Raw genomic sequence first — 27535 nt, 5'->3', positions numbered from 1 at the left:
CACTCAGCTTCATGAGACGACGGCAGAGCAAGAAAAGAGGAAGCAGGAGGGGAGCGAGGACATGGAAAAAATAAGAAAAGGAAGTCAGGGATCGGAGGCATAAATAAAGATTGGGATGTTGGACAGCATGATGGAGGTGCGGAGAGGAACAAGCAGAACAGATAATTGAGGTGTGTGTGTGTGTGTGTGTGTGTGTGTGTCGGGAGAGCGATGTATTCCGCGCTAACAGTAAAATATTGTACTGCCATTCCATTTGTCCGAAGGCAGACGGCCTCTCGGGCGCCGTTTTGTAATGGTCGAGCCCGGAGCAAATTTATCTGAATGAAAGATAACCTGACTGCGAGTCGAACATGTCATACTTACCATGTTGATGTATTGTCAACAATAATATGCTGAAGAACGACCTTCATCCTCCCTCCAGTATGGAAATGGAGAAAGTGATTTCGCAGCTGATGGGGAAATATTTTGTTTTGAAACAAGGGAAAAGTCTGAACTCAGCCAGGACTTTTTTTCTTTCACTTTCATATTTCACAATTTGTCTTGTTGAGTCATTGGGGCCCAACTCATCAGACTTTGGTCACATGCAAAAATGTTGTTAATATCATTGTTAAATACTGTGTGTTGGTCAATATATATAAAATTGAGACAATTCAGAAACTGTGTCTTTGCCACATGTACAGTAGTTTTGTTAGAGCGCACTGATAAGTTATAAACTACAACATATTTATTTGCATATATTGTTGCCTTTTATAGATATATTGGTATTAACATTTATGTTTGCTGATATTACAACTTACAGACACTTTGCATTTTTGTTTATTATCGTTTTTCAAATTCTATATACTTTCTTGCGTTTGTGTTTTCTTTTTATTTATAGTTATTTATAATAAAGTTAACGTGTGACACCTCTGAAATAACACGAACTGAACAATAACATGCATATTGTCCATTTTCCTTGAAGGACATAATAAAGTTAAAGCAAGCGTGACTTAAGTTCATTGTAACCCGGGTTATATCTTCACTCATTTGTATTGGTTATAATAGTAAAACACAAAGGACAAGGAACATGAGCAGCTTGACATAATCATGTATCTCTTCTCCAAATGAATTGCAAACTGTGTTTGTTTGTGATGCTGCTTGTTTTTCTTGCCCCACTGGACCTATTTTCTATTTTTCATCATGCTCTCAGATCTCAGCAGTCCCCTCATATATTCTTACAGATGGAATTAATGGGTAAAAACTATGAAACACCTTCTTTTTCCGTGCTTTTCCACTTTTTTGTTCTCTCCTCCTTCTCCTTCATTATTGTGCCGGTTCAAGTGATGGCTTGATCTGCTGAAGCTACTGTCACAAGTGGCCGCAGGCAGGGGGGGGTTGAACGGGGTGAGGGTGGGGGTGAAGGTTGGCGGCGTCAAGATTGATGTCTTCATATTCCAAAATGCCACGGGCCAAATTAACATTTATTGAGTTACATCCTGATTTTTTTTCTTTTATGAGGGTCTTGAACAGGGATCCAGTCACATCATGCCAGGCAGCTATTAAACCACAGACAATGGCTTGGGACTCAACACACACACACACACACACACACACACACACACACACACACACACACACACACACACACACACACACACACACACACACACACACACACACACACACACACACACACACACACACACACACACACACACACACACACACACTTTTGATTGTTTTATCTCTTATTGATGCTCAAGGTGTGGGAGCTTAACTCTCAGAACAGGATTACGCTGTGATTCGATGATTGCAGCATCTACAAATGAAACTTTGATGAGCGGCGCCGTTCCGCCTCCTTTGCGGCCGTCGATGATCCATTAACAGTTGTCATAACACGGAGAGCGAGATTATTCTGCAGCCAGAGGGGACACATAACTGCACCTTCGGTTCTTACGTGATCCGAAGGCTGTGGTGTTTACCGCAGCGCAGACTGACGGAGCAAATATTTGTACTGTCTATTTAACGGGGGGTTATTAGGGCAGCGCAGTGGGGCTGCTGTCATTCTGCTCGTAGACGTGTGAAAAAAAGCTTCCTGTCATGTTTAACTTGAATCCCGAGCCGCTGTGGAGTGGAGAACTCGAGCAGCGAGATTCAAGCGACTGCCTTGTTTCACGGCTACATTAACTAAAACGCAAAACGCCTCTGCACATTCTTCAATACGTGTGTTTGGGTATTTGCATTAACATATTGCGTTTTCCCTGCTGAACTTTCAAGTCCACACGCAGCAAAATGTAGTCTGCCAGTTTTTATAATTTGACATCCCAAGTTCGCAGATAATGGATTATGTGCACCATAGCAACAAAACCAGTTAGAGACAGCCTATAATTAGCCTAAGTGAAAGTGTACCTCTCCATCCCACACACACACACACACACACACACACACACACACACACACACACACACACACACACACACACACACACACACACACTGCAGCACATTGAAAAAGTGTATTTAGTGGGAGTTATGCTTTCCCTCTTCAAACGAGTTACAGAGCTGCAGATTTACAGAGCAGTCATCTGTAATCCAAACACAGCGGAGATAAAAGCCCGTCATTAAATAAGACACGAGGTTGCCCCCTTTTTGTCACCTCGTCGTCAAACACCAGTAATCAGACGTTCCGTAAATCTGTAGACGTCTTTTCTCAGGGTTTTAAGTACAAAGGGGGAATGAATGAATCAAGGAGCTGGTGAGTAATTATATCTCGTCCAACGCTGTCTTCTGGAAATTATGTTTTTCATACAAACTAAACTGCAACAGCAAGTACGATATAGTATGAAATGAAATTGTGTCCAGATGATGTTTTCTGGTAAAGTAACGAGGTTATGTTCTATCAGTAAAATGAGCTATTTGCTTTGTATTCAGTACAAAATCCACATGTAATGAGAACAGTATAATTACGCTTTCTAATGACTGGCTGTACGTGGTTAAGGTTACAAAAATGTTGTGGTCTGGATTAATACGGGAACATTTCACAGGGACACCAATGATTAGTTACATTCAACCAAAGTCCCCCCCCCCACCCTTAAAGCTTCAACTTCTGTTGTTGCGTGATTATAACCACAGACGTGAATCCGAATGCATGTGGCGCTCGATTCACTAATTCAAAATCTGATGCTGCCAGTGATTACAAGTCCACATTGCTGTCATATCTTGGTTATATAGAAATATTATTTCTAAGAGACAGGGTTTCAACATTAAACCATCTTGAATATGGTCCTACTGCTGAAATCCAAAATCAGTGTTATGAAACTTTAAAATGAGTTCCCCTAAATATTGGAGTATTGTTTTGATTCAGTGTGAATAAAACCTAAGGTCTAAAATGTTATGCCCAAGGAAGAAGATAAATAAGAGATTCCCTCCGAGTACTTTCTTAAAAATAGCACATGTTGAGCTGTGAGCTGTATCTTTACCCTCTGTGCAGTCTGCAGTGTGGTCCTCTGAATTCAGAATGAGTACTTCATGAACTGATTGACCTGAGGAGTTGCTCTTACTCTCTTCGTCAGACCTCCTGGTAGCTATTCGAGACCCTGACATCTGTCTAGTTTACTCAAATGATCAATCAGCCGGACAAGGTTCTGACTCTGCATTTGCCTCTAATTTCCGACAGCACAGCGGATCTCCGGCTCTCCCCTCTCTTTGCCTTTTCTGTCGTCTCCTTCCTCAAACAAACAATTGGTTTCTATTGATTTCCTGCGCATCATTCCCCGATGACTCATCCGCTCGCTCTGGGAGTCTGGCTCGGTGAGCAAACACTTTCTTCAGGTTTCCTGCGCTACTTTGGGTGATGCTCGTCAAGGTGAAAGGTCCCGTCTGGGCCCTCGAGGCTGCGCACACTCGCTCATGATAGTAGGTGGGAAAGATTTATAGCGTATTCTTTCTTTAAGAGGAACAACGACGTCTTTAGTGAGGCCGAGGCTGGCAAGAGGTGTGCTGTGGCGCCCCCGAGGAGCGTTTGGCCTTCCTCGACTGTTTTTTTTTTTTTAAAAAGCATTTGACAGGTGAAATAGTGTGGGAACTGCAGGGAGTGTTGCTTTAAAATGCTTTTTGTTGCGCTTGTCGGAGATGTGGAGGTGCCTGGTGAATGCTCAATAGCTCTGTAGGAGCCACTGGTGAATGGCTGAGTGCTGGGGGGGGGGAAATGGCTTCCCGCTAGAGCTGTGCAGATTGTTGCTGAGGCTCCTTCTAAGGGGGAAACTGTCCACATGTCTTTTCCCCCTACTGCTGACTCCCACAGAGAAGTGCAGGAACAGTTTTTTTTTTTTTTGTTATTGATTGATCAGACTGACGTGTACTCAGCCTGAACTAGTTGGACAGTCGCCATACGAACTGATGAGCCACATGTTCCGCTCAAGTCCGGCTCGCTCGCTCCAACATCCTGGGGAAAGACATGCTATGGAGTTCATGGTAATGGCACAAAGCTGCCTCGCTGTCCACGCTCATTTTCACTGCTGTGCTCTGGTAAATCAAAGTCAGTTGTAATTTTGTTCGCAACAAATATGCTGTTAATCAGACCAATAATTGCTTTGTTCACTCGCCCTCTTGAGTTTGCTCCAGGCCCTTCAGGCAGTAAAGATCCAGCAGGGCCTTTTCAAAGATGGAAAGATGGTTGGGCTACGACGTGGTGATGGAGGGTGAGTCACCCACGTTTTGATGATTGGGGCAATGGGGGGGTCAAACGGGGTCCTGAGAACCCAGAAAACGTGGGCGCTTCATGCTCCCCTTCGCCTTGATTCAGACTGTTTGTCTTTATGTCACCAAAGAGGAAGATGAGAAGGAGGCAAAGTGAGATGGATTGGAAACGAGGCACAGCGATGTGATGAGGGCTCATGTTGAAGGAAATGCTGATGGACGATACTGGGCAGATAAAGGAATGTGGGTTTTGCAGGAATAGCTTGTGGTTGCTTTTAGAGATGCAGAAAGTAAGGCAGAGAGTGAAGGAGAGAGGGATTGTTCAGAGCCAGCGCCTGGCGAGGGCCATTGTTCATCCTTCCCTTTTGAGCTTAAGGAGACAGGAGAGTTTCACACGCCACTCGCAGGCATCCTGCTGGGCAGCCCCGGAAGGGGGCTATTGCAGCCGGTAAAGAAGGCCTTGCCATAGGGATAAATTACTCTGAATGGAGGGGTCTGTGTTTGCCGTTTTCTCCTCTTTTTCTAAAAGGAGCCAGAAAGGGAAAGAATTCAACCCCAACCACAGGTTGTCCGCTTCGCTTCTGGAACGGCTCTGCCTTCCAAGTCACCAATTTAACATCTCTCTACCCCCACCGCCCGCCCGACGCTCCACTCCCACCTCCTCTGGAATGCTCCGGGGTTTTGTTGTCCTGCCGGGACCTGGGTGTGTGTGTGTGTGTGTGTGTGTGTGTGTGTGTCTTTTGAGGTTTCATAACGTAAATGTGTGAATATATTCTTGTTGAGGAAAAGGATAAAACATTTTAATTGCTTTCAAAAAGTTAATTCAGAAGAAATATATTAGTGTATGTTTTGGCATTTAGTTTTATTAGATAGGGACAGTGCAGTGAATGGAGTAAAGGGTCTGGCTGTCGGGGAGTTGAGCTGGGGACCCACTGCGTTGGGCATTCGTCTGGTATGCAACAAAACTGCTCGATTAAAATACCAACAAATTAAACGATAATCACTCTTTATGTCTTCGTTCCAGTTTATATTTATTTATTAATTGGTGTCAAACCCAGTACATTCTAACATTGTCGATATATCGTCGGATAATTCAAAAAACAAAGCTGCACCTAGAAGGTTTTAAAACAAGTATCGCTGTCAGAATTCACTTTCTCAACCCACTGTCAGTCTGGCTCTACACTTGTGTTTCAGATTAGATCCAGACTTTCCACATTATCAGATGTTTTTGATGTTTCTGATAATTAGGAGGACTTAAAAATCTTACTGCCAGACATCGTGTGCACATTTGCACAGGCATGAGTGTGTCTCTACGTGTGTGTGTGTGCGATTGTTTGAGCCCTCCCCATAGTTAGCAGCTCTGTTTAATGGCTGGCTGTCGGACTGATGTAGAAAACAGAGAGGTCAATTTTACTGAGACTGGCAAACACTCACTCGCAGATTTAGAATTTACAAGCCCGGTTTTTTGCCCCAAATCCCAAATGTTAACATCATAGAGCGTCTGGTGCCAACATGGAGGAGGTTAGGGCTGCGGAGTGGAGCCCTTCATGCTGTGTCAGTTAATAACTGGATATTACAGAGCTGGACCTCAGTGCCTGCTCTCCTCATCCAGTCAAAGCCCATAAAGTAAGTTACAGCCTGCCCGCATGGAATAATCTCCTCTTATTACACTTATCCCTTCACTGTGAGTTCACATTCACAGACATCGACCAAATGGAGCTGCTAATACTGATCTGGCATCTCCGCGCTGCCGTGAGGTCTGCCCAGGACCACTCTGCTAGTTCACATTCACAATTTGACTGGCCTGGCAAATGTGCAGAATGTGATTCACTCTGGTGTTAAGGTGCAATGGCAAACTTTAAATGAAGATACTATTACAATGAGATTTGTATACGCAGTTTTAATCAAATTTGCAGCTGCGGTAGCGTAGTGGAGAAGGTGTCCTGGTGCTTCGGCTTCCTCCCACATTGTAAAGACGTGCAAGACATTGGGGTTTAGTTAATTGGAGACTTTTAATTGACTTTAGGTGTGATTGGTTGTTTCTGTCTGAACTTTTAACCAGGAAACTCCTTTGTTATCTAAATATTTCAGTTTTCTTTTCATGTACAGTTATTTATGATAATCAATTCATGGTTTATCGCTAAAGTAACAAGCCTCAATGACATCTCTTTTACATAAGGGTTTGATAAAGGCATTTTAAATGGCAGCTTCTTAAACTCTTAAAGATGAGCCTCATCCTGCTGTTGGAGAGGAAATCAGGTGGATTTGAGTCTGACGGCCGGCAGCCCCTGAGCAGGTGATCGATAGATCCTGCTGAGAGGTGCAGATCTCAAGTGGTTCTGTTGCAGGCTGGAAGTTCTGGTGCAGACAGGCGGCTCATGTTGACTCCAGTGGACTGGACATGATCCAGACACTAGTCACACACACACATACACACATAGAGCAAAAATTTAAAACTAAACCAGCGGTCCATGTGTGCTGCATAAAGGTCCTGCTGGAAATAGTAAAATGATTCCACACACTGAGTTTTCAAACTTCATCGGGCAGCCAGTTCACCCTCCCTGCACCTCCTTTTTTATTTAATTTATCCTGTGTTTTTATTCTACCTGGACACTGGTTCAAGCACAGCGATGTTAACATTCATGTCGGTTCAGCTAATTTAATTTGAGCAGAGTGAGGTCCACGGCTTTTTACAACCCAGAAACATGGATTTGATTTGCCTCCACAGAACAATAGATGTGAGGGAGGTCTCCAAGTTTAGGTTTGTTGGACATCTCTTCGCATCCCAAAGCGTAGATTAGGATTCTGTTATGTTTCCTGCTTTTTGAAGCCCAGTTTAGGAGTTGTGATGTTTGAGCCATGACCACTTCACTCATGGGTGTCGCTGTGAGGGCCAGATGCTAATGTACGGATTCTGTTTCCATTGCCTGATTTTATTTGGCTCACAGAAAAACCTTGAATAATTGTAACTGATCAGGAGCTGACGGAACAAGGCTGTCCTGGGGATTAGAAACCACCACATTTTAAAGAATTCATCCAAATAACTTGTCAACACATTTTCTCAATTGATTCCATGATAAATTAACTCTACATCCTCTGGGAACGTCCTCTATAAAACCACAGATTCAGTAAAATGGATCTGTGAGAATTGATAGCATCCAGAATTACCCAGTTGAATATTCAACCCTGTCTGGAAAATCAACTATTCCCAGGGAGGAGCACTGAGCTCCGGGCTTCAGCTGAAGCTCTGACCCATGTGCCCCTGATAGAGGCCCCGGTCGGGGATGGTGGTGAGTGAGTGGGTGTGTGTGTGTGTGTGTGTGTGAGGGGAGGTGGTGGGTGGGGGAGGTCAGATGGCCAAAGAGACAATCTGTGGATTAGAGTGAGCTTGGACACCAAGTGCTCACTCAGCACATTACCCAGCAAGTCTAGTGTTCACAGCCAGAGGCAGAGCTCAGAGATCTGCTGTGTACACACTGCCAGGTCCGACACACACACACACACACACACACACACACACACACACACACACACACACACACACACACACACACACACACACATGCAACTCAGTAAATCTGCAGTGACGATCTTCGGACTGTAGATGGAAAAGAGTCCATGTTGAGGTTTTTACAGCCGTACAGGAGTCTCGCCTAAATAAACTACTAATAGTGTATTATGATTAAAACTCGGACTGACACATTGATAGGTTCTAATAATCTGCCATGGACACGTTTTGACATTTTGTTTAGTCTGAAGATATATTTGAGGTTCGATTCCCACCTCAAGTTAGACAGCATCCTCACTGTGGCAGTGGTGTGGCAGTCAAACTGCTTCTTCGGCAGCCGGTGAACAAATAGGACCCGACTTTCACTTGCTCGCTCTATTTGCCCTCCTCACCCCTCTCGCCTCGTTCACACTCCAGAAAACCCCACTAACATCTGGCTTTTGTCTGCTCTGTGAAAGTGCGCAACCGTCTTTCATGCTTTTTTTCCGTGCTGTCTGGCCTTTTGCGGAATCTGCTAGCTACAGGATGGTGTCGCTATGCTAACCAATGACTGTATACAAAGATGGACGACACATTGCCATGTCCTCCCAATGTACAAGAATAAATATAAGGGATATAGACTGATGACATCATTTAGAGCCAAAGTTTGCACCGTAGTGATTGAGAAGTCGAGTCGTGGTGTCACGGTCCTGCCGATATAATATCCAAAACATTTTTTAAATTTCTACTAACATTTAGAGCCTCAACCATCTCATGTGGAGTCTCATTCATTGACAGGATCAGCAAACCACTGACAAGATGCAGCAGATCACTTTCATCAGGGAAATGTGAAAGGAGTCATTCGCCGTTTTCAGTGGTTTTAACCTGCGTCCGTTAACGTGTACGTGTGAATTTTTTTTCGTGTCAAAAAAAGTGCTTTTCTGACTCCATGCAGAACACTTCACTTTCTCACCCACACTTCGTAGAAACGGCACAGGAGTCCTCCCACACACCATCCCTTCATCTGCCTCGCACTCACTCTACCAATCCGCCCCGGCGTACTACGGCGTCCATCCGTTACAAACGGCTTCAAACGGCGTTCCACATCTTCTGTGTCTGAGTCCCGTTCAACACGCGTGTCCTTTTCCTGGAAAAACCGGTCATCCAGTTTCCCCCATTAGCTCATTAAATCCTACAAAACTTGCGTCCAATTCGCAGAACAGAGCAAATGGAAGTGGTTGGGGATGGATCTTTTTTTTTTAGTGTGTTTTCCCTTTGATCAGAGTGCAGAGCCCTTCACTCATTCACATACTGTATACTGACACACACACTGAGTCCCAAAGCCACATAAGTACAGTGTGTGGAGACCGGAGTCATCACAAAAGGCTGACAGCAGTGGAAAATGAAACCTAGTAGGACACACTCACCCCTCTCCCTCCTTAACCCCTTCGTGGCCCTGTGACCAGACAGACCACACAGCACAACACACACACAGGATCCCTGACTTCGTCTGCTTTAGATGTTTGAAAACATTAAAAAAATTATACTAAAAAGAAAGGAAATGTTACTTCTCCTAATCCAGTTTCATTATTCCGCAAATTGTTCCACTAAGCCGTCATCAGATTTGATTTAATTCTGCTGGATCAAGTGATTTACACTTTGGCTGTTGTGATTTAGGATTTTCATTACTGGACAACAATTATTGCTTTTTTTTTTATAGCTTTATTGTTAATTTAAAACGAATAAAGCTGCAGTAGGAATAGATTGATCCGCTCGTTTTCTGGAACTTTTCCTGTCAAACCCTGAAAATGTCCACAGCGAGCGAGTGGACATATCGATTGAGATGTCCAACACGCTATGGACCGAAATCTGGAAGAATACAAACATCTACTGTATATATTCCAGAAAATATGAAAATCTCCTGCTGTCATCTTCAAATGTGAAAGGCAAACACAGGAAAAAGTTCACGCCTGAAATCAGCTTCAATCTGACGCAGCACATAGCACAAAGCGATACACAATTATACAACAACACAAACAATAGAAAGATTATGATTATTAGCCACCACCTAAACTGATGAAATCCTTACAAAAATGTGTATTGTTTTATTCACTACAAGATGTTACATGGAAATAGATTTAAACAGGTGAACACATTTTATTCAGGCAGCAGCTTTGCATTGTGGGGGGTTTGTTAAGTGTTGATGGAGGTTTTCGCTCCACTGGCTCCGTCATAACTTTATTTCATTTTCAGATTTTGACACTTTTGTCCTGATTCAACAAGATTAACGAGGATTATGTTGAATTATTTTAATACGATGGCAGATTTTTTTCACACTTTTTTGAGTGTTACATCTTTCACAGTGCAGATATGCCTTTTTTTAAATTTTTTTTTTTTATCTCGAAACCCTAACACACCCGCTCACCCATCCACCCCCCGCCCGGTGCCAGCCCACATGCCTGTCCAGCAGCCATCCACTCATCCCTGGCCAAGGCAGTGTTATCTTTGAACTGACTTCAGAGAGACTGCTGGCTGGCCATGGATGATGACACTGTATATGTGTGTGTATATGTGTGAGCGTGTGAGTGTGTCTGTGTGTGTGTGTGTGTGTGTGCGTGTGTGTGTGCGTGTGTGTGTGTGTGTACTGTATACAGCCCCATAGCAGCACTATCCTGTCATTTCCCGCCCTCGTTTGATCTCGGAGGCCTTTATTTTGTTGCCTCAGCAGCAGCAGCAGGACGACGATATATCACTGAGCGTGTAATTATGATGTTTTCGCTTATTTCAAGTGAATAAAGGACAGTATCCTCCCACATGCTTTGGGGTCGCACTTAGTTAATAGGCAAGGACGTGTGTGTGTGTGTCTTGCATGAAGTACGGAGCGTGAGGAACATGCAGCGCTGAAATGACGCCCCTGGTCATGTTAGAGGATCGTCAACACGGTCAAGTATTACAGGCAGGTCAACAACACACACTGGCACAAACACATGTTCAAACACACACACACGATACACACACAGACGCACACAAACACACACACACACATTGCCCTGCTGGGTAATGTTATAAGAAAGTGATTGAGGGCTACACTGTGATAAGAGAGGAGTTTTAATGAAAGTCTGAGATGAGCAGGCGTGAAAAGAACCCTGCTGCTGACCAACTGCTGCACATTTCAGACTGTCCTGTGTGTGTGCGTGTGCGTGTGTGTGTGTGTGAGTATTGTGTATTGTGTGTGACTTGGCAAACCGGGAGGATGAGCTTGTGTTGACGGGCCTGTCCGGGAAGATTTTTTCGCAGTCCTCTGAAGATTTGGCATCAACTCTGAACTTGCCTGGCACGTTGTTTACATTCTTGGTCGCACAAAACAGATATTTTAAGCGTTTTTGAGAATTCCCCCTCTGATTGAGAGGTGGCGCATGTGTGCGTCTGCCCCCACACTTGCGTCTTCATTTTTTCCCAGCAGGGCTCAACATGTGCTGCTGTGGTTACCAGCTCACCGCATCAGAGCTGCCTGACCTACGGTGGGCAAATTAGTAGGTGGAGATGAGCCGACGGAGGGGGTGGGGTTGGGGATTGGCAGGGAGGATGAGCTGTTTGGCATCTTGAAGCCAAGTCAGCTTAACCCAGAGCCAGCATAACCACAGGGAATTCAGTCAGTGTGTTCTTTGAGTGTTGCAGCAGCTCTTAGAGCTTCCATTTCTTATGACGAGGAAAATGTGGGTATAAGAACGGAGCAGGAGCCTTGGAAATGGTCATTCAACCTCCACCGGTCGATATCTCAATGCAACGACGATGATGTAAAGGGTTAAAGGCGAGGAACCTGTTTAGAATCGTCTCTGACTCTCTGTGGAGCGTTTCAGCCTCTTTAAACTCATTGTTTTGGTTTTTACGGAACATTTACTGTGTGGTTCGGTCTCACCGCTCTCATCAAGCTAATTTCTAGCAGCAGCAGCTGGGCCGCTTCACTTTACACCGCCTGCCCTGCACCGAACGTTACCCAGCCTGAGAACTGCAGTGACTCGTTTGGGGGGAAAAAACACATCTTGAGCATTTAGCAGATAAAGTGCCTGAGCTGAAAGCAGAGTGGAAATTGGATGCACATGACGTGAACAGAAACACGATGTGTCTGCTTGATGTATAAAGAGGCTAATGTGTGAAGGTGCTTTCACGTAGTAACCGACCGCAGCTGCTTCGGAGCAGGAAGAAACGCACATCAGTTTTCGCTTTATAGCAAATTTCCACACCTCGTATTGCACAAACTTCAAACTTTCCTACAAGAGTTTAATGGACGTAAAGAAAAGAAACAGCAGCAGCTTTAACTTTTTAAAACATTTTTTTTTATTCGGTTGATACCAGTGAGTTGTTTGAATAATCAGCCCCAGTAAAGAGCGCAGGTTCTAGAGAGTTGTTTGCAGTGCAGTTATGTTTTCTGACCTTTACTCTCTGATAAGCGTTGAAAGAAAATGAAAGTGACTCGATCTGCTGTGTGAGGCTCTTTGTTTCTCCTTGAAATTGAAACAGAAAATATTACGTATTTAAAAATATTACAAAATCTTTCCTTGTCCTCTAACCATCTTGTTTGTCTTACTTTTTTTTGTGGGGCAGCGTTTTCCCCTCTCAGTATTACAGCATCGTCAAGAAACGACAAACTACTGTTGCATTTCACTCTTCCCGGTGTGAATGGTGAGTGACAGTCAGTTCAGGTGAACAGCTTTCCTGTGTACGAGGTCAGTCAGGCGTCTCGTTCCCGTCGGCTGTCTCACGCGGCGCGAGGCGACGGAGGATGAACGCCGTTGTGTGACAGCGAGGTGGGAAACCAGTTGTGTCCATTCTTGCTGTGCAGCACTGTGCCGCTGTCTTGCTGTGCGGCTGGTTTTTGTGACTGTTCGGGCTGAACAGCTCCTGACACGCTGAGACGCAGCTGTCTCTCTGAAGTGACACTTTAACAGCCCCGACACCAGCGGCGAAAAGGATGGCAGGAAGACAGGGGGCGGACAAAAGGTTTGACTCACTCCCTCCGTGCCCCTGTCTTTCTCACCGCATTGTCAGGTGGTTAAATGTTTCCCCCACCGCGATTTCCCGCTTATCACTTTTTTTTTATAGCCGAACACTCGCGCACTGAAAGAAAGACGCAGCCCCGACCCTCCAGGTAGTCTCCGGGGAGGTCCATGCCTAATTAACTGGCAGCCTTTTGACATCATTCAAAGCGTGTGGCCACCCGCTCTCCGGGCTGGGTTGCGATTGTGTGCTTTGGCCCCACTGCTCTGCCTCACCACATCTTCACACTCGTCATTTCACCATTTAACAGCAGCACATTGTCAACTGGTGTTAAATTAGGTTTTGAAATGCCACCTGGTCAGATCTGAGATGCGGTGGTCACTTCCGGGCTCGGTTTGGTCGGCTGCTGTAGGTGGGTCAGGTCTGGGCGTGGTGTGGTGGTGGGGTTTGTGGGATCATCTGTGTTTACCTTCCGGGGGGGTGGGGGGGACCACCTGTCTTGATCCACACCAGTTCTGTTTGGACAGTGTCAGTCTGTAGTAACCAGTAGTGACAGAACTTTGGTGGTCTGTGTTTTCCTTTCCTCTGCTGGAGGTTCCTGTCTGACTCGCAGCTCGTAGGCCTCTGGCAGCGGCAGCAGGTGAAGGGAGACCTTTGTTGTGCGTGTGCAGGTTCAACGTGTCGGCCTGCGTTGCCTGTTTGTTGGATCGTCCGAGCAACTTCCGTCCTTTCTCAGTTGATCAATCATCATATTTGTGGGGTTTGATGCATTTTAACAAACAAACCAGGAGGGTGGTCGGAGATAACGCGTAGCTCCAAGAAGGATATCGCCCAATCTCACCATGTTAAAGAAAGAAATGAATAACTCCTGAGTGAACAGTTCTTCATCAAAATATAATGGGTTCCATTAAGTTTTGTGGAAATCTATTCAGTAGTTTTTGCGTAATAATTGATGAAAAACCAACCGACTGACCTCTGTTAAGGATTTGAATCAAGCTGCACCAAACTTTTATCAAGACATATGAATGGTTCCTGGGAAACAGGTGAAAATCCTACAATGATCCTACAAAATCCTGGATGTCCAGTTCGATGCCAAAATCCATTGGGTACTGTCTCCATGACCAAGTTTCCATGGAAAGTCTGTTGAGGAGCTTTTGCTGACAAACAAACAAAGGGACACGCATCAAATCCACCAACAACACAGATCGGACACTGAGCGTAGATTTAAGATGAACCTGTGTAAGGTCTCAAACGTTTCAGCTTTCTTTCTGGAATGCTTTTTATTGTGAAAGTCATTTAGAAGAAGCCTCATAACACGAAACACATTTAAACCATTTGTGCCTCTGATGCTTGTGTTCCTGTTTTTCACTACTTTAACTTTTCTGTAAGTTAAACGATCTTGAGCAGGATCAGCTGACGTGATTCTTCTGTACCTGCTCCACTTAAACATGCTGCTAAACCTGCACCACACAGATCCATCGTCTCTACCGCACCAGCCCAGCATGTGATCTGTTATCTGTGTGATGCATCAGAGGCGGGTCATGCTGGTGCTCTTGAAAGCACAGGGCTGCCATGTGTGGTTGCCTGCTGCCTTGCGTAACAATCTACTGACCTGCCGTAGTAATCTGTTTACTTCTTCAGTTTGTGATCTCAGTATTAAGGAGGTATTAGCCTGCTGGTTCTGTCTCACATTCATAAACCATTTATCTGCTGTGTTGATCTTTCACTCGACTTTATCGCTTTCATCAGTTGGCGTCAGGGTCTGTTTGCTTCTTTGATCCGAGTCTTGAAGAAGTGATTATTGTTGTAAAAGGGTTACGGGACCATGAACTGATGTTTGCATTGTTTTCTTGGCACTTAGTGTTGGCTCGTAAATGAAAAAAAGCAGCATTTTATCTTACAGATCACACAGAGAGACTTTGCAAGTCTGTGCCTGCCCATGTGGGAAAGTATTCACACCAGTTCACATTATGCATGTTGTCTAAATTCATCATTTTAATAGGCTTTTATACACGTTACACACAAAGCTTCAAGAAACACTAAAAGACCATGACCAGTACAATAAAGACCAGTAAGATGAGGGGAAGAAAATTACAGAAAATGATGGTGAGAAAGAAGAAACATCATAAAAAGCAAAAACAAACTGTTTTACAAGGAAACAAGAAGTACTATAATAAAATACCTATATTATTAAAATATGATAAATATCCTACCTGTGGATCCATCAGAGTAGAGCCCAGCCAATGTAGATTTTTGTGGACAGATGCCAATATGATATTAGGATGTAAAGAATAAATTTGTTGACATATAAAAATATTTAGAAAATCGAAATGACAAATAGTCATTGAGGCTTCATATTTACAAGTTTACCAACATACTTTATCATAAATAATTACTAACAAATACGACTAAATATATAGAACTGGAATTAAGAATTGTTTTCTTTTTACGAAACCCAGAAACACCATTACACCAAAAATATCTGCCTGTTGACAAATCATTTGCAGACATAAAATGTCACATGAGCTAAACATATTCCCAGTCCTGGTGCATGTGTGTACGCTGGTTTCCCACTGAACTCTGTAAAGTTTTTTTGGCTCTGGTCGGAGCAAATGGTTCCAGTATGTTCGACAAATGCACGGCCTGTGATGTGGCCTCGTGTTGACATGACTTCTGCTCCAGCTCGCACACTCTAATTTAGCCCCGTGCAAACCCGAATAAAATGCACATCCTGTGTTCAAGGTGCCGTTTAGTGCAGTAGGCCTATACGTTAGCGCTGTTGTGTCATGATTTAGTTTGAGTTGGGGATTCTCAGGGCTGTTTTTGTCCCGTGTGTCTGTCCGAGGGGTCCGAGGGGTCCGGGGACCTCAGGAACTACACACCGAGCAAGGAAATTAGAAAGACATCTTTAAAGACGGGAAGACTTGGATGACACCGTCCTCCGTTTCCCTCCCATCAGTGGAGAGTTTGTGGAAACAAGGGGAGAGGGGAAGAAGTGGGGAAGAGGAGAAAAGAAGCTGAGGAGGGGAGTGTGAAAAGGGGATGGTGGAAAGAGAAGAATGAGGAGAAAGAGAGGGAGAGAGGGAAATGAAAAGAAAGAGGCCATTAATTTAGTGCTGTGGGAGGGATCTGAAGGTTACTGAGTGCTCTCTGCCAGGCCCTCCTGGGTTGACTGATGCCTTTGTGAGGAAGCCAGGAACCACACACACACACACACACACACACACACACACACACACACACACACACACACACACACACACACACACACACGCCTACTCACACCCATGCACAAATACACACATGCGTATTCCAAGAAACTCTAAGTTTGTTGCGGCAGGCCAGTTTCAGCAAACACACACACACAGTTACAGACAGACACACACACACACACACACACACACACACACACACACACACAGATGGTCATTAATACGCTTCAAAGTGAGAGCAAAATGAGAAAACCTTTATTTATTTCCTCTCCTGAACGTGATTTTGCCGTCATGCGTTTGAAGGTGCGGTGACGCCGGGTTTTTCTCTGCTGTGGTGGGAAACCCGTGCAGACCGAGCACATGCATCCTGTGTGTGTGGGTTAGTGTGTATTCTGGGATATTGTGTTTGTCTACATGTTCACACAGGCCATATTAAAGGGCTTGTTTTTCTGACTACACCTCATTCATCACCTGATTTATCATTAATAATAACGTGACGATAATAACAAACCTTATTCATACAACACCTGTTAAAACAAAGTTGTCGGGCCTACAAGGTTAAAAATTACAGTTGAAAGCAACCAAAAGAAAACAATTTAAAACAGACGTATAAGAATAAAATAAAAATGTCTGAAATGATCAAAATATTCAGTGAGTTCAGTATGAGATAAAAATAAAACTTTGAAAAGTAAAAGATTAAAAACGTTTAAAAAAGTTGCGGATGAATTCAGACCACAAGTCCTGACAGTAACTATATGTTTCAAGGAAACTCCATTAAATAACTTTAATAAATCATTGTTATACTCATAATGATTGACATTCAGACTGAACCTCTGCTATATTTCAGTATTAGCTCATTAGGTGTTATACATTTGGCGGAGGTGGTTATTTGTCAAAGCTCTGAGGTCAGATGCTCGCCGCAAAATTGTTTCTATTAAAGTTTCGGCCGAGTAAAAATCCCACAAATATATTAAACTAGAATTACGGCCTCGTGGTTGTTTGCCTCTGCCAACCAATCAAATCACAGGAAATAAGGTCACAATCTCCCCCTCGGTCCCTGAGTTATGACTTTGAGTGACGGCCATAATAATGACCACAAAGATCATTATTATGTCACGATGAATTCGACCTTTTGGATATAAAATGTAACAGAACTTCCTGGTTTTGTAGGGGGGGTGCTCATGAGATACGTCAGAAAGAATGGGGCCCATCTGACGAAAAATTTATGTGGTGAAGTTTTCTTTATGCTTCAGGTGTAGAAACAACAAACATTGTTCCATTAGATTGATTTACACAGTTTCAATCCTTGTCACATACAGGTTAGCAGGTACCTATCCAGGTTTATGTTTCCGTGATATTCCTGGTCTTCCTCAAGATGGTTGTTTGATTTCATTTCACTGAGTTCCTGACTTCCTATATTTAAATCACCGGAGTAAATGTGAGACGTGAGCAGCGACGCGGAGAACAGAAACCTGGTTGGCTGTAATCTGCGTCGAGTCGCAGCCGGGTGGCGTAAATCAAATTCATAATCACATCGAAGTGCATTAAACAGATTGGCTGTAGTTTTATGAAACATAAACACAGGGGTCAGCAGGGAGCAGTTAAACAAGGCTGAGTGTATTATATCAAAACAAGGCAAGAATCCCGTGGGTAAAATGTTTTAAATGAGGCATATTGTTTTCTTTCCTCTAGTGTGTTTATATAAAGTTTTTTAGAAACTGTGCGGATTCAGTATTTGCTAGTTTGAATTCCGGTTACGAGTTGGTAAACCTGCTCTTGTCTGATTTATCTCTAACCCTCTTTTCCTCTGTGTGTGTCTGTGCAGGTGTTCAGGGCACCGCCGAGTGTTCGTGCGGGAGGAGTCACTTCACGTGCGCGGTCAGTGCGTTCGGGGAGTGCACCTGCATCCCGGCCCAGTGGCAGTGTGACGGAGACAATGACTGCGGCGACCTCAGCGACGAGGACGGATGCAGTGAGTCCACAGTCCTCTTTTAGTCTTTTCTCTCAATCCTCCTCTTCTGTCTTTCGTTTCCTCTCTCTCTCTCTCTCTCTCTCTCTCTTTTTCTCCGGACAGAGATTTCTGAAGGAGTATAAGACAAAGCGTTTCTCCCAGTTTGTTAAATGACCACACATTTGATCCCTCAAAGTTATGGTAACTTACTTTACTGTGAGGAATATAAACGTCTCAAATATTGAATGATGTATATAGTAAAAGTTATTTACAAATCTGACCTGACATTTCATTTCAGTACAAAAACAGTACCAAGGTAGAATTCCCAAACTTTCAACCTTCACATATGTAAATGTTATTAGATCTTTACACATTTTGTGTTAATTCAAAATATTAAACTGGAAGATATTGGCTCTACCAGCTCATTGTGATACGGCTGTAAAGAGCAAATCAGCAGTTGTCCTCTTGAGCAAGGCACCACTCAACAAAGACGTTGTTTGTACTTGGCAGCTCTCCGGTTGCAAATTTTGACCGCGTGACTTCTGACTTTTGGAGTTTGCTGCTCAGGCGGAGTTTTTCCTGCATAAATAGTCCAGAATAGTAAGAAGAGAAATATAATTGGGCCCATATGGATCCGATCATCGCCCAGTGAAACAGGGAATGGGTCACTGGTCCAGGCGGGGTGAGCGTTTCTGCATCAGAGACGGAGCGAGGCACTCGGCGTGGTGTTCGCCCCGTGCAGGAAAAAAAAAAAAATGCTTGAGTGACTTTTGGCACCAGACGGCGTTTTGGCTGGAGGGGGAAGTCTTGGCAGCGGAGCCAGACAGGAGTATTTTTTTCCTGCAGAGCATGTCAGTTTGTCAAGGGGAGGAGATCCTCAGCGCTCCTCTTTTACACTTCTGTGTGGATGTGAAATGTCAGTGTGAGGGTCTTCAGCTTTCTTTTTTCTCTGCCCCGGCTCGTAGATGCAGAGGAGCAGATGCCGTCCTTTAGTTTTGACACTTGCTAGGCCCCTTTGAGACGTGTGTGTGTGTGTGTGTGTGTGTGTCTGTTTGTGTGTTTTTGTTTGTGTGTGGATGTTCCTCCTCCATCACTCTTCCTGTGTCACATTAAGCTAGTTAAGGGTCGGCAGAGGGGATGCTAAGTGTTATTGATCTGCGGCCAGTTGAATGTTCAGCGGGTCTGATCGCCGCGCATCGATCTGCGGGGACATCACTTTTTTTTTTTTTAAAGAGACACATGGAAGCAGCTGACAGATATCAGAGCATCTAGCTGGACCTTTCCTAATCCATTAGTACTGTCTGATCGATCGTCTGCTCCTGTCGGGGCGCTCGTCCTGTTGGACTCACTCCCGTCAATCACAGAGCTTCATGGTGCAGAGACTCATGTTGCTGTGATGTCATTAAATAATATATATATATAACACTGCCGCATTTATTCCTTCACATTTAATGTCCTGTCCTCCCTCATTTAAACTATTTGCTATTTTTTATCGCTGATTTTACTCGAATAAACTCTTTGGTCAAATACGAGAAAACATCTTTGCTGTTGTTGGTTCTTTTGATTTCGAGTGTGTTGCACAACTTTGTTAGTTTCTGGTTAACTGAATAATCAATTTCCTCAGGTGAAGAACTGTGCTGGCATCATGTGTGTTTGCTTTTTGAAATTAAATAACACTGTGTATGTGTGTGTCTGTGTGTGTCTGTGTGTGTGTGTGTGTTGGCTGAAGGCCCTTTAATCTAATCTCACAGTCGGAGGCATTTGTTTCGCCGAGCAGCGTCGAGACCCACGTGACTCGGCTTCTATTACGTTGATTGAATTCAACCGAGCTGCATCATAAAAACCACGGAGTGAATTTTTATGGTTTTTGGTGAAGATTTCTAAAAGCGGAGCAGAATTGAATCAGCGGCGGCGCAACGTCGATGCAAAGTGAAGAGAGCTCGTTTTACAATTCAGCAGGAACGGCAGACGTGTGTGAATATGGAGTCACAATGAATGCTCACACACACACACAAACAGAAGAATACGTCTTTTCAGCAGCGAGCAGTTCGTGGCATCCAGACTAAGTTTGAACATTAACTTAATCATTATCATTTACTAGAGAAAGCACAGTTGTCCCGAAGAAATGTGTGTGTGTGTTGGATTTCAGGAGAATAGGAGCAAAGGCAAAGAGGCCAGCTGTGTCTATGAAGCCATCCTTGTGAACCTCTGATCTAATTACGTTTTGGGAATCATGTGGAAATGTGTAGTGCAGATGTGGCTGTTTTTGTCAGTGTGTTCTTTGTGGGTATGAGCGAAAAATGTGTGTGTTTGCTGCTTGTGTTTCCCCCAGATACAGTTTCATGTTGCACAGGGACCTGAGAAGGAGTTGAGGAGGGACTGAGAGGAGCAAGCATGGATTTTGTACAGACGTGTGTGTGTGTGTGTGGTGAATGTTGACCGGATGCTGTACAGGTTAGATATGGGAATATACATTATTGTGAACAGCCCTATAGTTTCAAAATTTTAAAATCACAAAATTGGCAAAAAATCGAGCTCCTCGTGAAGGCAAGCATCTTCTCCGAGCTCTTTTCCTCCTGCTTAGCCAGATGTGGGTTGTGGTGGCACGAATTGATGAATGTAGCCCAGATGTTTCTCTCCCCAAAGACATCCCTGACGCACTCTTGGGAGATTCAGAGGCATCCCCAGCCCTGATATGATATGACTTCCCTCATCTAAGTGGCACTTAGAGCAGCCCATTCCATTATTAACGTGGGCAAGTGGCTCTGTCAGAGGGTTCGTGCTGCTTTGGGTAACGATGACACAAGGAATATGATTCAGGAAATAGAATTTGAGCCACACATCCGTCAGTTTGAAGATTTGTCAAAGGCTCGTCCTGCATTTTTTTGACACCCTGTGACTGAAAATCATTTCTGCTGCAGTTGTGCACAATCTCATTCTGTTCCTGGATCCAGAGTTCTGAGCAACAGGTTGTACTATCAAACCTCTACCTCAAGAGTTTACCTTCAGGCTCAGTTCATCTCGTACCCTGACAGCCTGGTACAAACGTCCACATCACTGGACACGGGGCCCCAATCCGTCTGTTCCTCTCACGCCTCGTTTTATTCAGCAGCGAGGTTGTCAAACTGTGATTTCCAAGCCATGACCTTGAGCTCAACTCAGTAAAAAAGGAGCACAAAAGGTTTAATGTCACCAAAGTCGATTGACGATAGATGGATAGACCTTTATCGTCATTGCATCAAGTACAACACAATTCGACGGCTGACACAGAGATGTATGAAAATAAATAAGACCGATAAAACAAACCCATATTGCACATTCGCTCTGTCATCACATCGCACTTATTTTCATATTGATAGCAGCAATAGCACCGGGATGAAAACAGTTTTTCAGTGTGTGTGTGTTTGTGCTTTCATTTGCTCTGAAACGCTTCCAGAGGGGAAGCAGCTCAGACACAGGTTGTGTCCGGGGTGGAATGAGTAGCTCAGGATGCTGCTTGCTCTTCTGAGGCAGGACAAGTGCTGTGAATGTCTCCTAGAGAGGAGAGTGGACAGCCAATGGTTTTCTGTGCGGTATGAGGTGACCCTCTCGAGCGCTTTGCCGAGGAGCAGCTGACGAACCATGCAGAGATGCATTAAGCCCAGCACACTCCCGATGGATCAGCGATAGAAGGTCACCGGCAGTCCCTCGGCCAAGTTGTCTTTCTGAGGATGCTCAGGAAATGGAGACGCTGCTGTGCTTTGTTCTCCATGAGAGGTCCTCATCCATGTGTTTGCCGAGACCCTCTCCACACGCTCCACATTCATGTGTACGGGCTGCGGGTCAGATTTCTTCCTCCTGAAGTCTATGATGAGCTCTTTGGTCTTGGAGGTGTTTAGGACCAGGTTGTTTTTCTGTGCACCACCGTGTCAACCTCTGGACCTCGTCCTTGCATATGGTCTCATCTCCCCCAGAGACGAGCCCTACCAAAGTTGCATCATCCGCAAACTTAATGATTGCTCGGTTGGGTGGGGTGTGCATTCATGGGTGTAGAGAGTGTAGAGTAGGGGACTCGGCACACATCCCTGTGGTGATCTGGTAGAGAGATGTGGACCTTCTCTATCTCTTTGACAGGAATCTGCAGCAGATTGTGTGAGACAGTCCTGAATCCATTGTTACCTGTGGAATAATACTTAAGTTCTGCACCAAATTGAAAATGCCTTTAGCCAACAGACATGGGCGAAAGGTAAGTAGTGCTCGGTACAAAAGATCTAGAAAAGAACGATGACGCAGGGACGTACATATACGACAGTGTTGCAAACGCCGGAAAAAAGCGTTTCTGTTTACGTGCCTCAGTCGCTGAAGAGCAGGAACGGTACGTTACAGGGTCACACATCTCAAGGACGGGACACTAATTAGCCCCGATGAAATTTAATGAAGGCATAACTCACAGACGTTTCATCAAATTAATAACATCTCCTCTTTGCATTGATACAGTCGTCTGAGCTCAGGGGGCGTACACACACAGCATGCACCCCCACAGAACCTTCTTTGAACCCCAGCCAAACGTATAGGCTGCGACAGACTCTGATAAGAAGCACAGGGACATTAGAGAAATATATGTGTATGTTCTTGGCAGTCAGCTCCACGTTCCATAAACCCTTCATAAGGAGGAAGGTTACACGCTGCCTTTGTGAACCCCCCGTTCCTATGGAAATGCCGGCGAGTGCTGGTTATGTTGAAGGCTGCGCCGGCAGAGGAGTCGAGCTGAAGTGGAGAGTGACTGAACAGGGAGAAGGACGGAGAAAGTGATGAAAAGAAAGATGCTTCGCTTCATGTTGTGGTCTCTGCTTTCAGCTGAGCCTCTTTCTGCTCTTTTTAAAAAACCAACTCTCTACGCCACCGAAAGCTCTTCTACCAAATGTTGTATTGTGATCTGTCTCTTTATTCCTCTGGTGGAAAGAAAAGTCAAAAAAATTCCCTCCGTTGCACTGAAGCAAATTGCAGTTTGAGTGTGGGTGGTCAGGCTTTGTTGAGCTGCATTCACTTCTCAACATCTGAGTTCTGAAGTAGATTTCGCAAATTCTTGTCACTAAATTGTTTTCTTTTAAAACACAGTTTGTCAAAGACGCTTTTGACAATGTCTGTTTGTTTAAAGACAAAACAAAACAAAAAAGAACGCTAAAACAACGACTTTAAAATTGTCGCTGAATTGATGATGATTCTTGGCTGCGTGGTTGGAATCAAAACTACTCTCCTCCATCTTTGTTTGTGTTCAGTCCCCGTCTGCATCTACAAGGTTTGTAAGAACTGTTTGGCTTTATTGTCCCGCTTGGGGAAAATTGATTTGCTGCAACAAATACACAATATCGACTCTGACACCACAGTGAAAACACAGAAAATATAGAACCAGTAGAAGGGAATGGAAATTCATTCCAAGAACAAAAATGCTTGTGCACTTAACCATAAATCTGCAAAGTCCTGGTGAATGGAAAATTTAAACCAAGCACATGTGTGCCAATGTACATGGGTGGAAATATATACGAGTTATAGTGCAAGGAATTCCTCCAAAGTACTATGTGGCAATCCTAAATACCATAAGCCCTCCTAAGGACCTGCCTGTTGTACATATCCAAAAGGTTGGCATGACTGTTCTTCCCACAGTTGCACGGACATTTCTCACACTAGCTTCCTCACTGTTTTGAGCACGTGGGGAATCACTTGAAGCGTGATCATGTTTGAAGGATCAGGTAAATTGTCCAACAACACACCGTCCCCTGATCGTCTTTCTTGTCTCTGCTGTGTGCTGAGGGTTCTCAAGTGGAACATGAAACAGCCAGTTGAGACATCGCTTGTGAAATTGATGGAAATGACACCAGAACAGTATTTTCCCGTCGAGCGTGACCCTCTGACCTCTGTAGATACCCTGACATTAGATGAGGCCAACCCTCTAATTGAGCCTGACTTGTGTTTCTGTCTCGTATTTTATCTGGCGCCCGGTTTCCCTGATCCCTCCTCCCAGTTCGAGGCAATCAGATGTATTAACACACACCGATACAGAATGTTTATAACAACAGTAACCACAGCAGATAAGACGAGGATAACCTTGACAGACTTGTACGTCTTCTGTTATTTCACCACTCCGTCTCCTCCCACCTCCTCCCTCCATCCGTCATTGTTTTAGATCATCCTTCAAGCTATTTCTCTCTCTCTCTCTGCATTACACTCACACTGAAGTAAGCGGCACACACACACACACACACACACACACACACACACACACACACACACACACACACACCTACTGTTGGCACACTGTTGGAGTCCTACTGAGTTGAAAGTAGCTGAGGTTGTGAAAGAGTAAATGCTTTCGGCCAAAGTGAGGAGACAGTGGTGCAGAAGAGATAGGTGTGTGTGTGCGTGTGCGTGTGTGTGTGTGTGTGCATGTGTGTGTGTGTGCGCACATCCTGTGTATTGGGGGCTGGATAAGAGATGAAATGGAAGAGGAAAAATCTCAGTTGTGCGTGATTGAAAGCACTGCATGAGGTATGGCTTCCTCCGCTGTGTGCTGACACAAGGCTGTGAGGTCTGGGAAATGGGTGTGTACTACACACTCCAATACACACATTCACAGGTATCTACACACAAACACACTCTGGAACTGTTTCCTTAAATGTCCTACATTTTTGCTCCTCAACTTCATGTTAAAGTGCAAGAAACACTGAATCATTCAACGTTTCTGAAAAGGGAAAAAAAGACCATTTGTGTTGTCAGTTGCTTAGCAACAGTGCTCTCACAACTCAATGCCAAGTATAGAAATCCAAACAGTGTGTACTTTACACGACTGCTTTAATTATTTTTAGCTGCTTTGACACAGTTTGTTGGAGAACCTGTCTTTTTTTTTTTTCCTGATCTGACATGAATGTTCACTTCCAGGTTAATTCACAAGCGGGTTCATTTTTATCACAGTCTCATCTGGTAACGATAACTTCCTCCTGCCATCAGCTGTTTTCTTTTATATATTTGGAAATTCACTTTTGAATCATCTTCAGTTTCCTTTTCTCCAAATTTGTCTTAGCTCAGTTTTAGGTCAGAAGCCCTTTCACTCAGTTAAGGTGAACTACAACCTTTATTTAATGTCCATGCTTCAAATATCTGAGGCCTTGTTCAGACTGCCAGGAAAAATCAAATTTTTGGGGATTATCCAGATTGATTTAGGAAAGTCTGGACAGTAAAATAAACCATATGAAGTACGAATCTTGCAAATCGGACCCAAACAGAATTTGGACGTCTTTTTGAAATGTAATCTCCAATCCAGAGTGACAGAATCCTCCTAGTTACTGACGCCTACATCCTGAGAACAGCTACTCATGCAGGAATGTTGCTTAAGTCTCAACGCACAAATCCGAACTGATCACTTGAAGGCAACAGTGCGGACACGCCGTCCTAAAGATCTGATGTGAGAAACCAGTCTTCGCCTGCAGTCTGGACAAAGCCCCAAAACTCACACTGGTTCTCACAAGGGCATTGATACAAACTCTCTCACACACACACACACATAAACCTCCCAAAAATAAGAAATACCCCCTCCGTCCTTTAATCCACCGCTTTCTGCAGTCTCAGCCAATCAGGGAGCGACTGTGACTGCGGGAGCTCAGCTGATCCAAAAAGCAGGAGGAGAGAGATTAGGACCCCATTCCCGTCTTCTCTGTTTGTCAATTTCTCTCTCGCGTCCTTCGTCTTCCTCTGCCTCCATATCTCCCTCCGTCCTTCTCGTCTCTGCCCTCTGAACACAGCAAACCCCCAAAACTCACTTTTCCTCTCACCCCCACCCAACGCTTCCTCGTTTATTTCTCACCGTGCGGTTGAATCTTTGTCTTCGCTCACTTTGTCCGTCCTGCTGCCTCTCTCCTCTTTCCTCTTTCCTCTTTTCCTCTCTTCGTCTTGTCGTTTTTTCTCGGTCTCGCTTTTCGTCTCGGAATTTCGACCGTGTAGTTGTGTTTGGACACATTAGCATAATTCTGCCCCTCTCTCTTTCTTCTCGTCCTCTCCTCCTTGCTAAATATTTACTCCCTCCTCAGTAAACGAGGCGAGCACACTTGTTCACACAGAGGAGGAGATGATTAGACGCTGATTGAGGGCAGACAAAAGGACAAATGCGAGAGAAACAAAGAGCTTGTTGGTCCGGTGCCTGGATTTACCTTCTTTGTAAATACAAGCCTGTTTGAGTAGGTTTGTTAAAGGCGATGGATTAAAGCTAGATTGAAGTGCTCAATGGAACATTTTATGTACATGGTAATTACTAGTTTACAAGGATCAACACTTGCGGCCACATTTAACTATGAACTATTTTCTTGGCGTTATCAGCCCCATCCGCTGGTGAGGAACAGCCGTTTGTACATCTTATGATAAACAGGCTACAGGCGAGAAATGATCTGCACTCGATTAACAGCGGTTTGCTTCAGTTATGGTTGAATCTAGAGGCAATTTTTCAGATATTCTATAGATTGTAGATTTTATAGATTAATCGTCCGTCCATCCTTTTGTCTTCTGGTTTTTCGGGTCACGGAGGTAGGTCAGGTAGGGTATTCCAGGCGTCCCTCTCCCCAGCCAAGGTCTCCAGCTCTTCGTGGGGGGACCCTGAGGTGTTAACCCTGAGGTGTTACCCCGGGGGTCTCCTCCTGGTTGGGCGTGTCCAGTAAACCACCAACGGAAGGTGCCCAGTAGGCGTCCTGACCTCCTCCACTGTCTCTGAGGCTGGGCCCAGCAAACCCAACAGAGGAAAAACTCAATTCAGGATGCTTGTATTCACGACTCTGTTCTTTCAGTCAACTACCGAACGCTTTTGACCTTAAGTCAGAAGGTTGGTACATTAATCAGTCTGCAGAACAAACTACTCTGCTGACTAATCAGTAGAGGCGTGAGTTGCTGCGTGCCTGAGGTGAATGAAAGTGCTGTTAATATGTTTCTTTGAATTCATGAGGTTGCATTTTATTGCCTGAAGCTCATAGCGAAATAAAAGAGGTGTGTGTGTGTGTGTGTGTGTGTGTGTGTGTGTGTGTGTGTGTGTGTGTGTGTGTGTGTGTGGCCCTAAACCTGCTTAAATTTAAACCCGACGTTTGTTAAGGCTCAACGACTCACTCACATAGTGTTTTTGTTTCTTTTGAAATCACCGTGGAGCTGTAACACCGAGCAGGGATGAGCTTCGGAGAGACAAATTATTCAAATTCAT

General features: G+C 44.4%; 1 protein-coding gene across 4 annotated transcripts in view; it reads left to right on the top strand.

Moving 5' to 3' along the window:
• Window positions 1-27535, top strand: part of lrp4 (low density lipoprotein receptor-related protein 4) — a 101364-nt gene that overhangs the window by 29375 nt on the left and 44454 nt on the right. For all 4 annotated transcript variants that reach the window (XM_035171143.2, XM_035171056.2, XM_035170961.2 and 1 more), the window contains exon 2: window positions 18199-18345. In XM_035171143.2, the coding sequence (XP_035027034.2) occupies window positions 18199-18345 (147 nt within the window). The remainder of the gene's footprint in view (window positions 1-18198; window positions 18346-27535) is intronic.

This window comes from Hippoglossus stenolepis, chromosome 1 (assembly GCF_022539355.2).
Source record: "Hippoglossus stenolepis isolate QCI-W04-F060 chromosome 1, HSTE1.2, whole genome shotgun sequence".
NCBI lineage: Eukaryota > Metazoa > Chordata > Actinopteri > Pleuronectiformes > Pleuronectidae > Hippoglossus > Hippoglossus stenolepis.
Note: the sequence above shows the minus strand (reverse complement) of the source record. Positions and strands in the feature narration are given on the sequence as shown.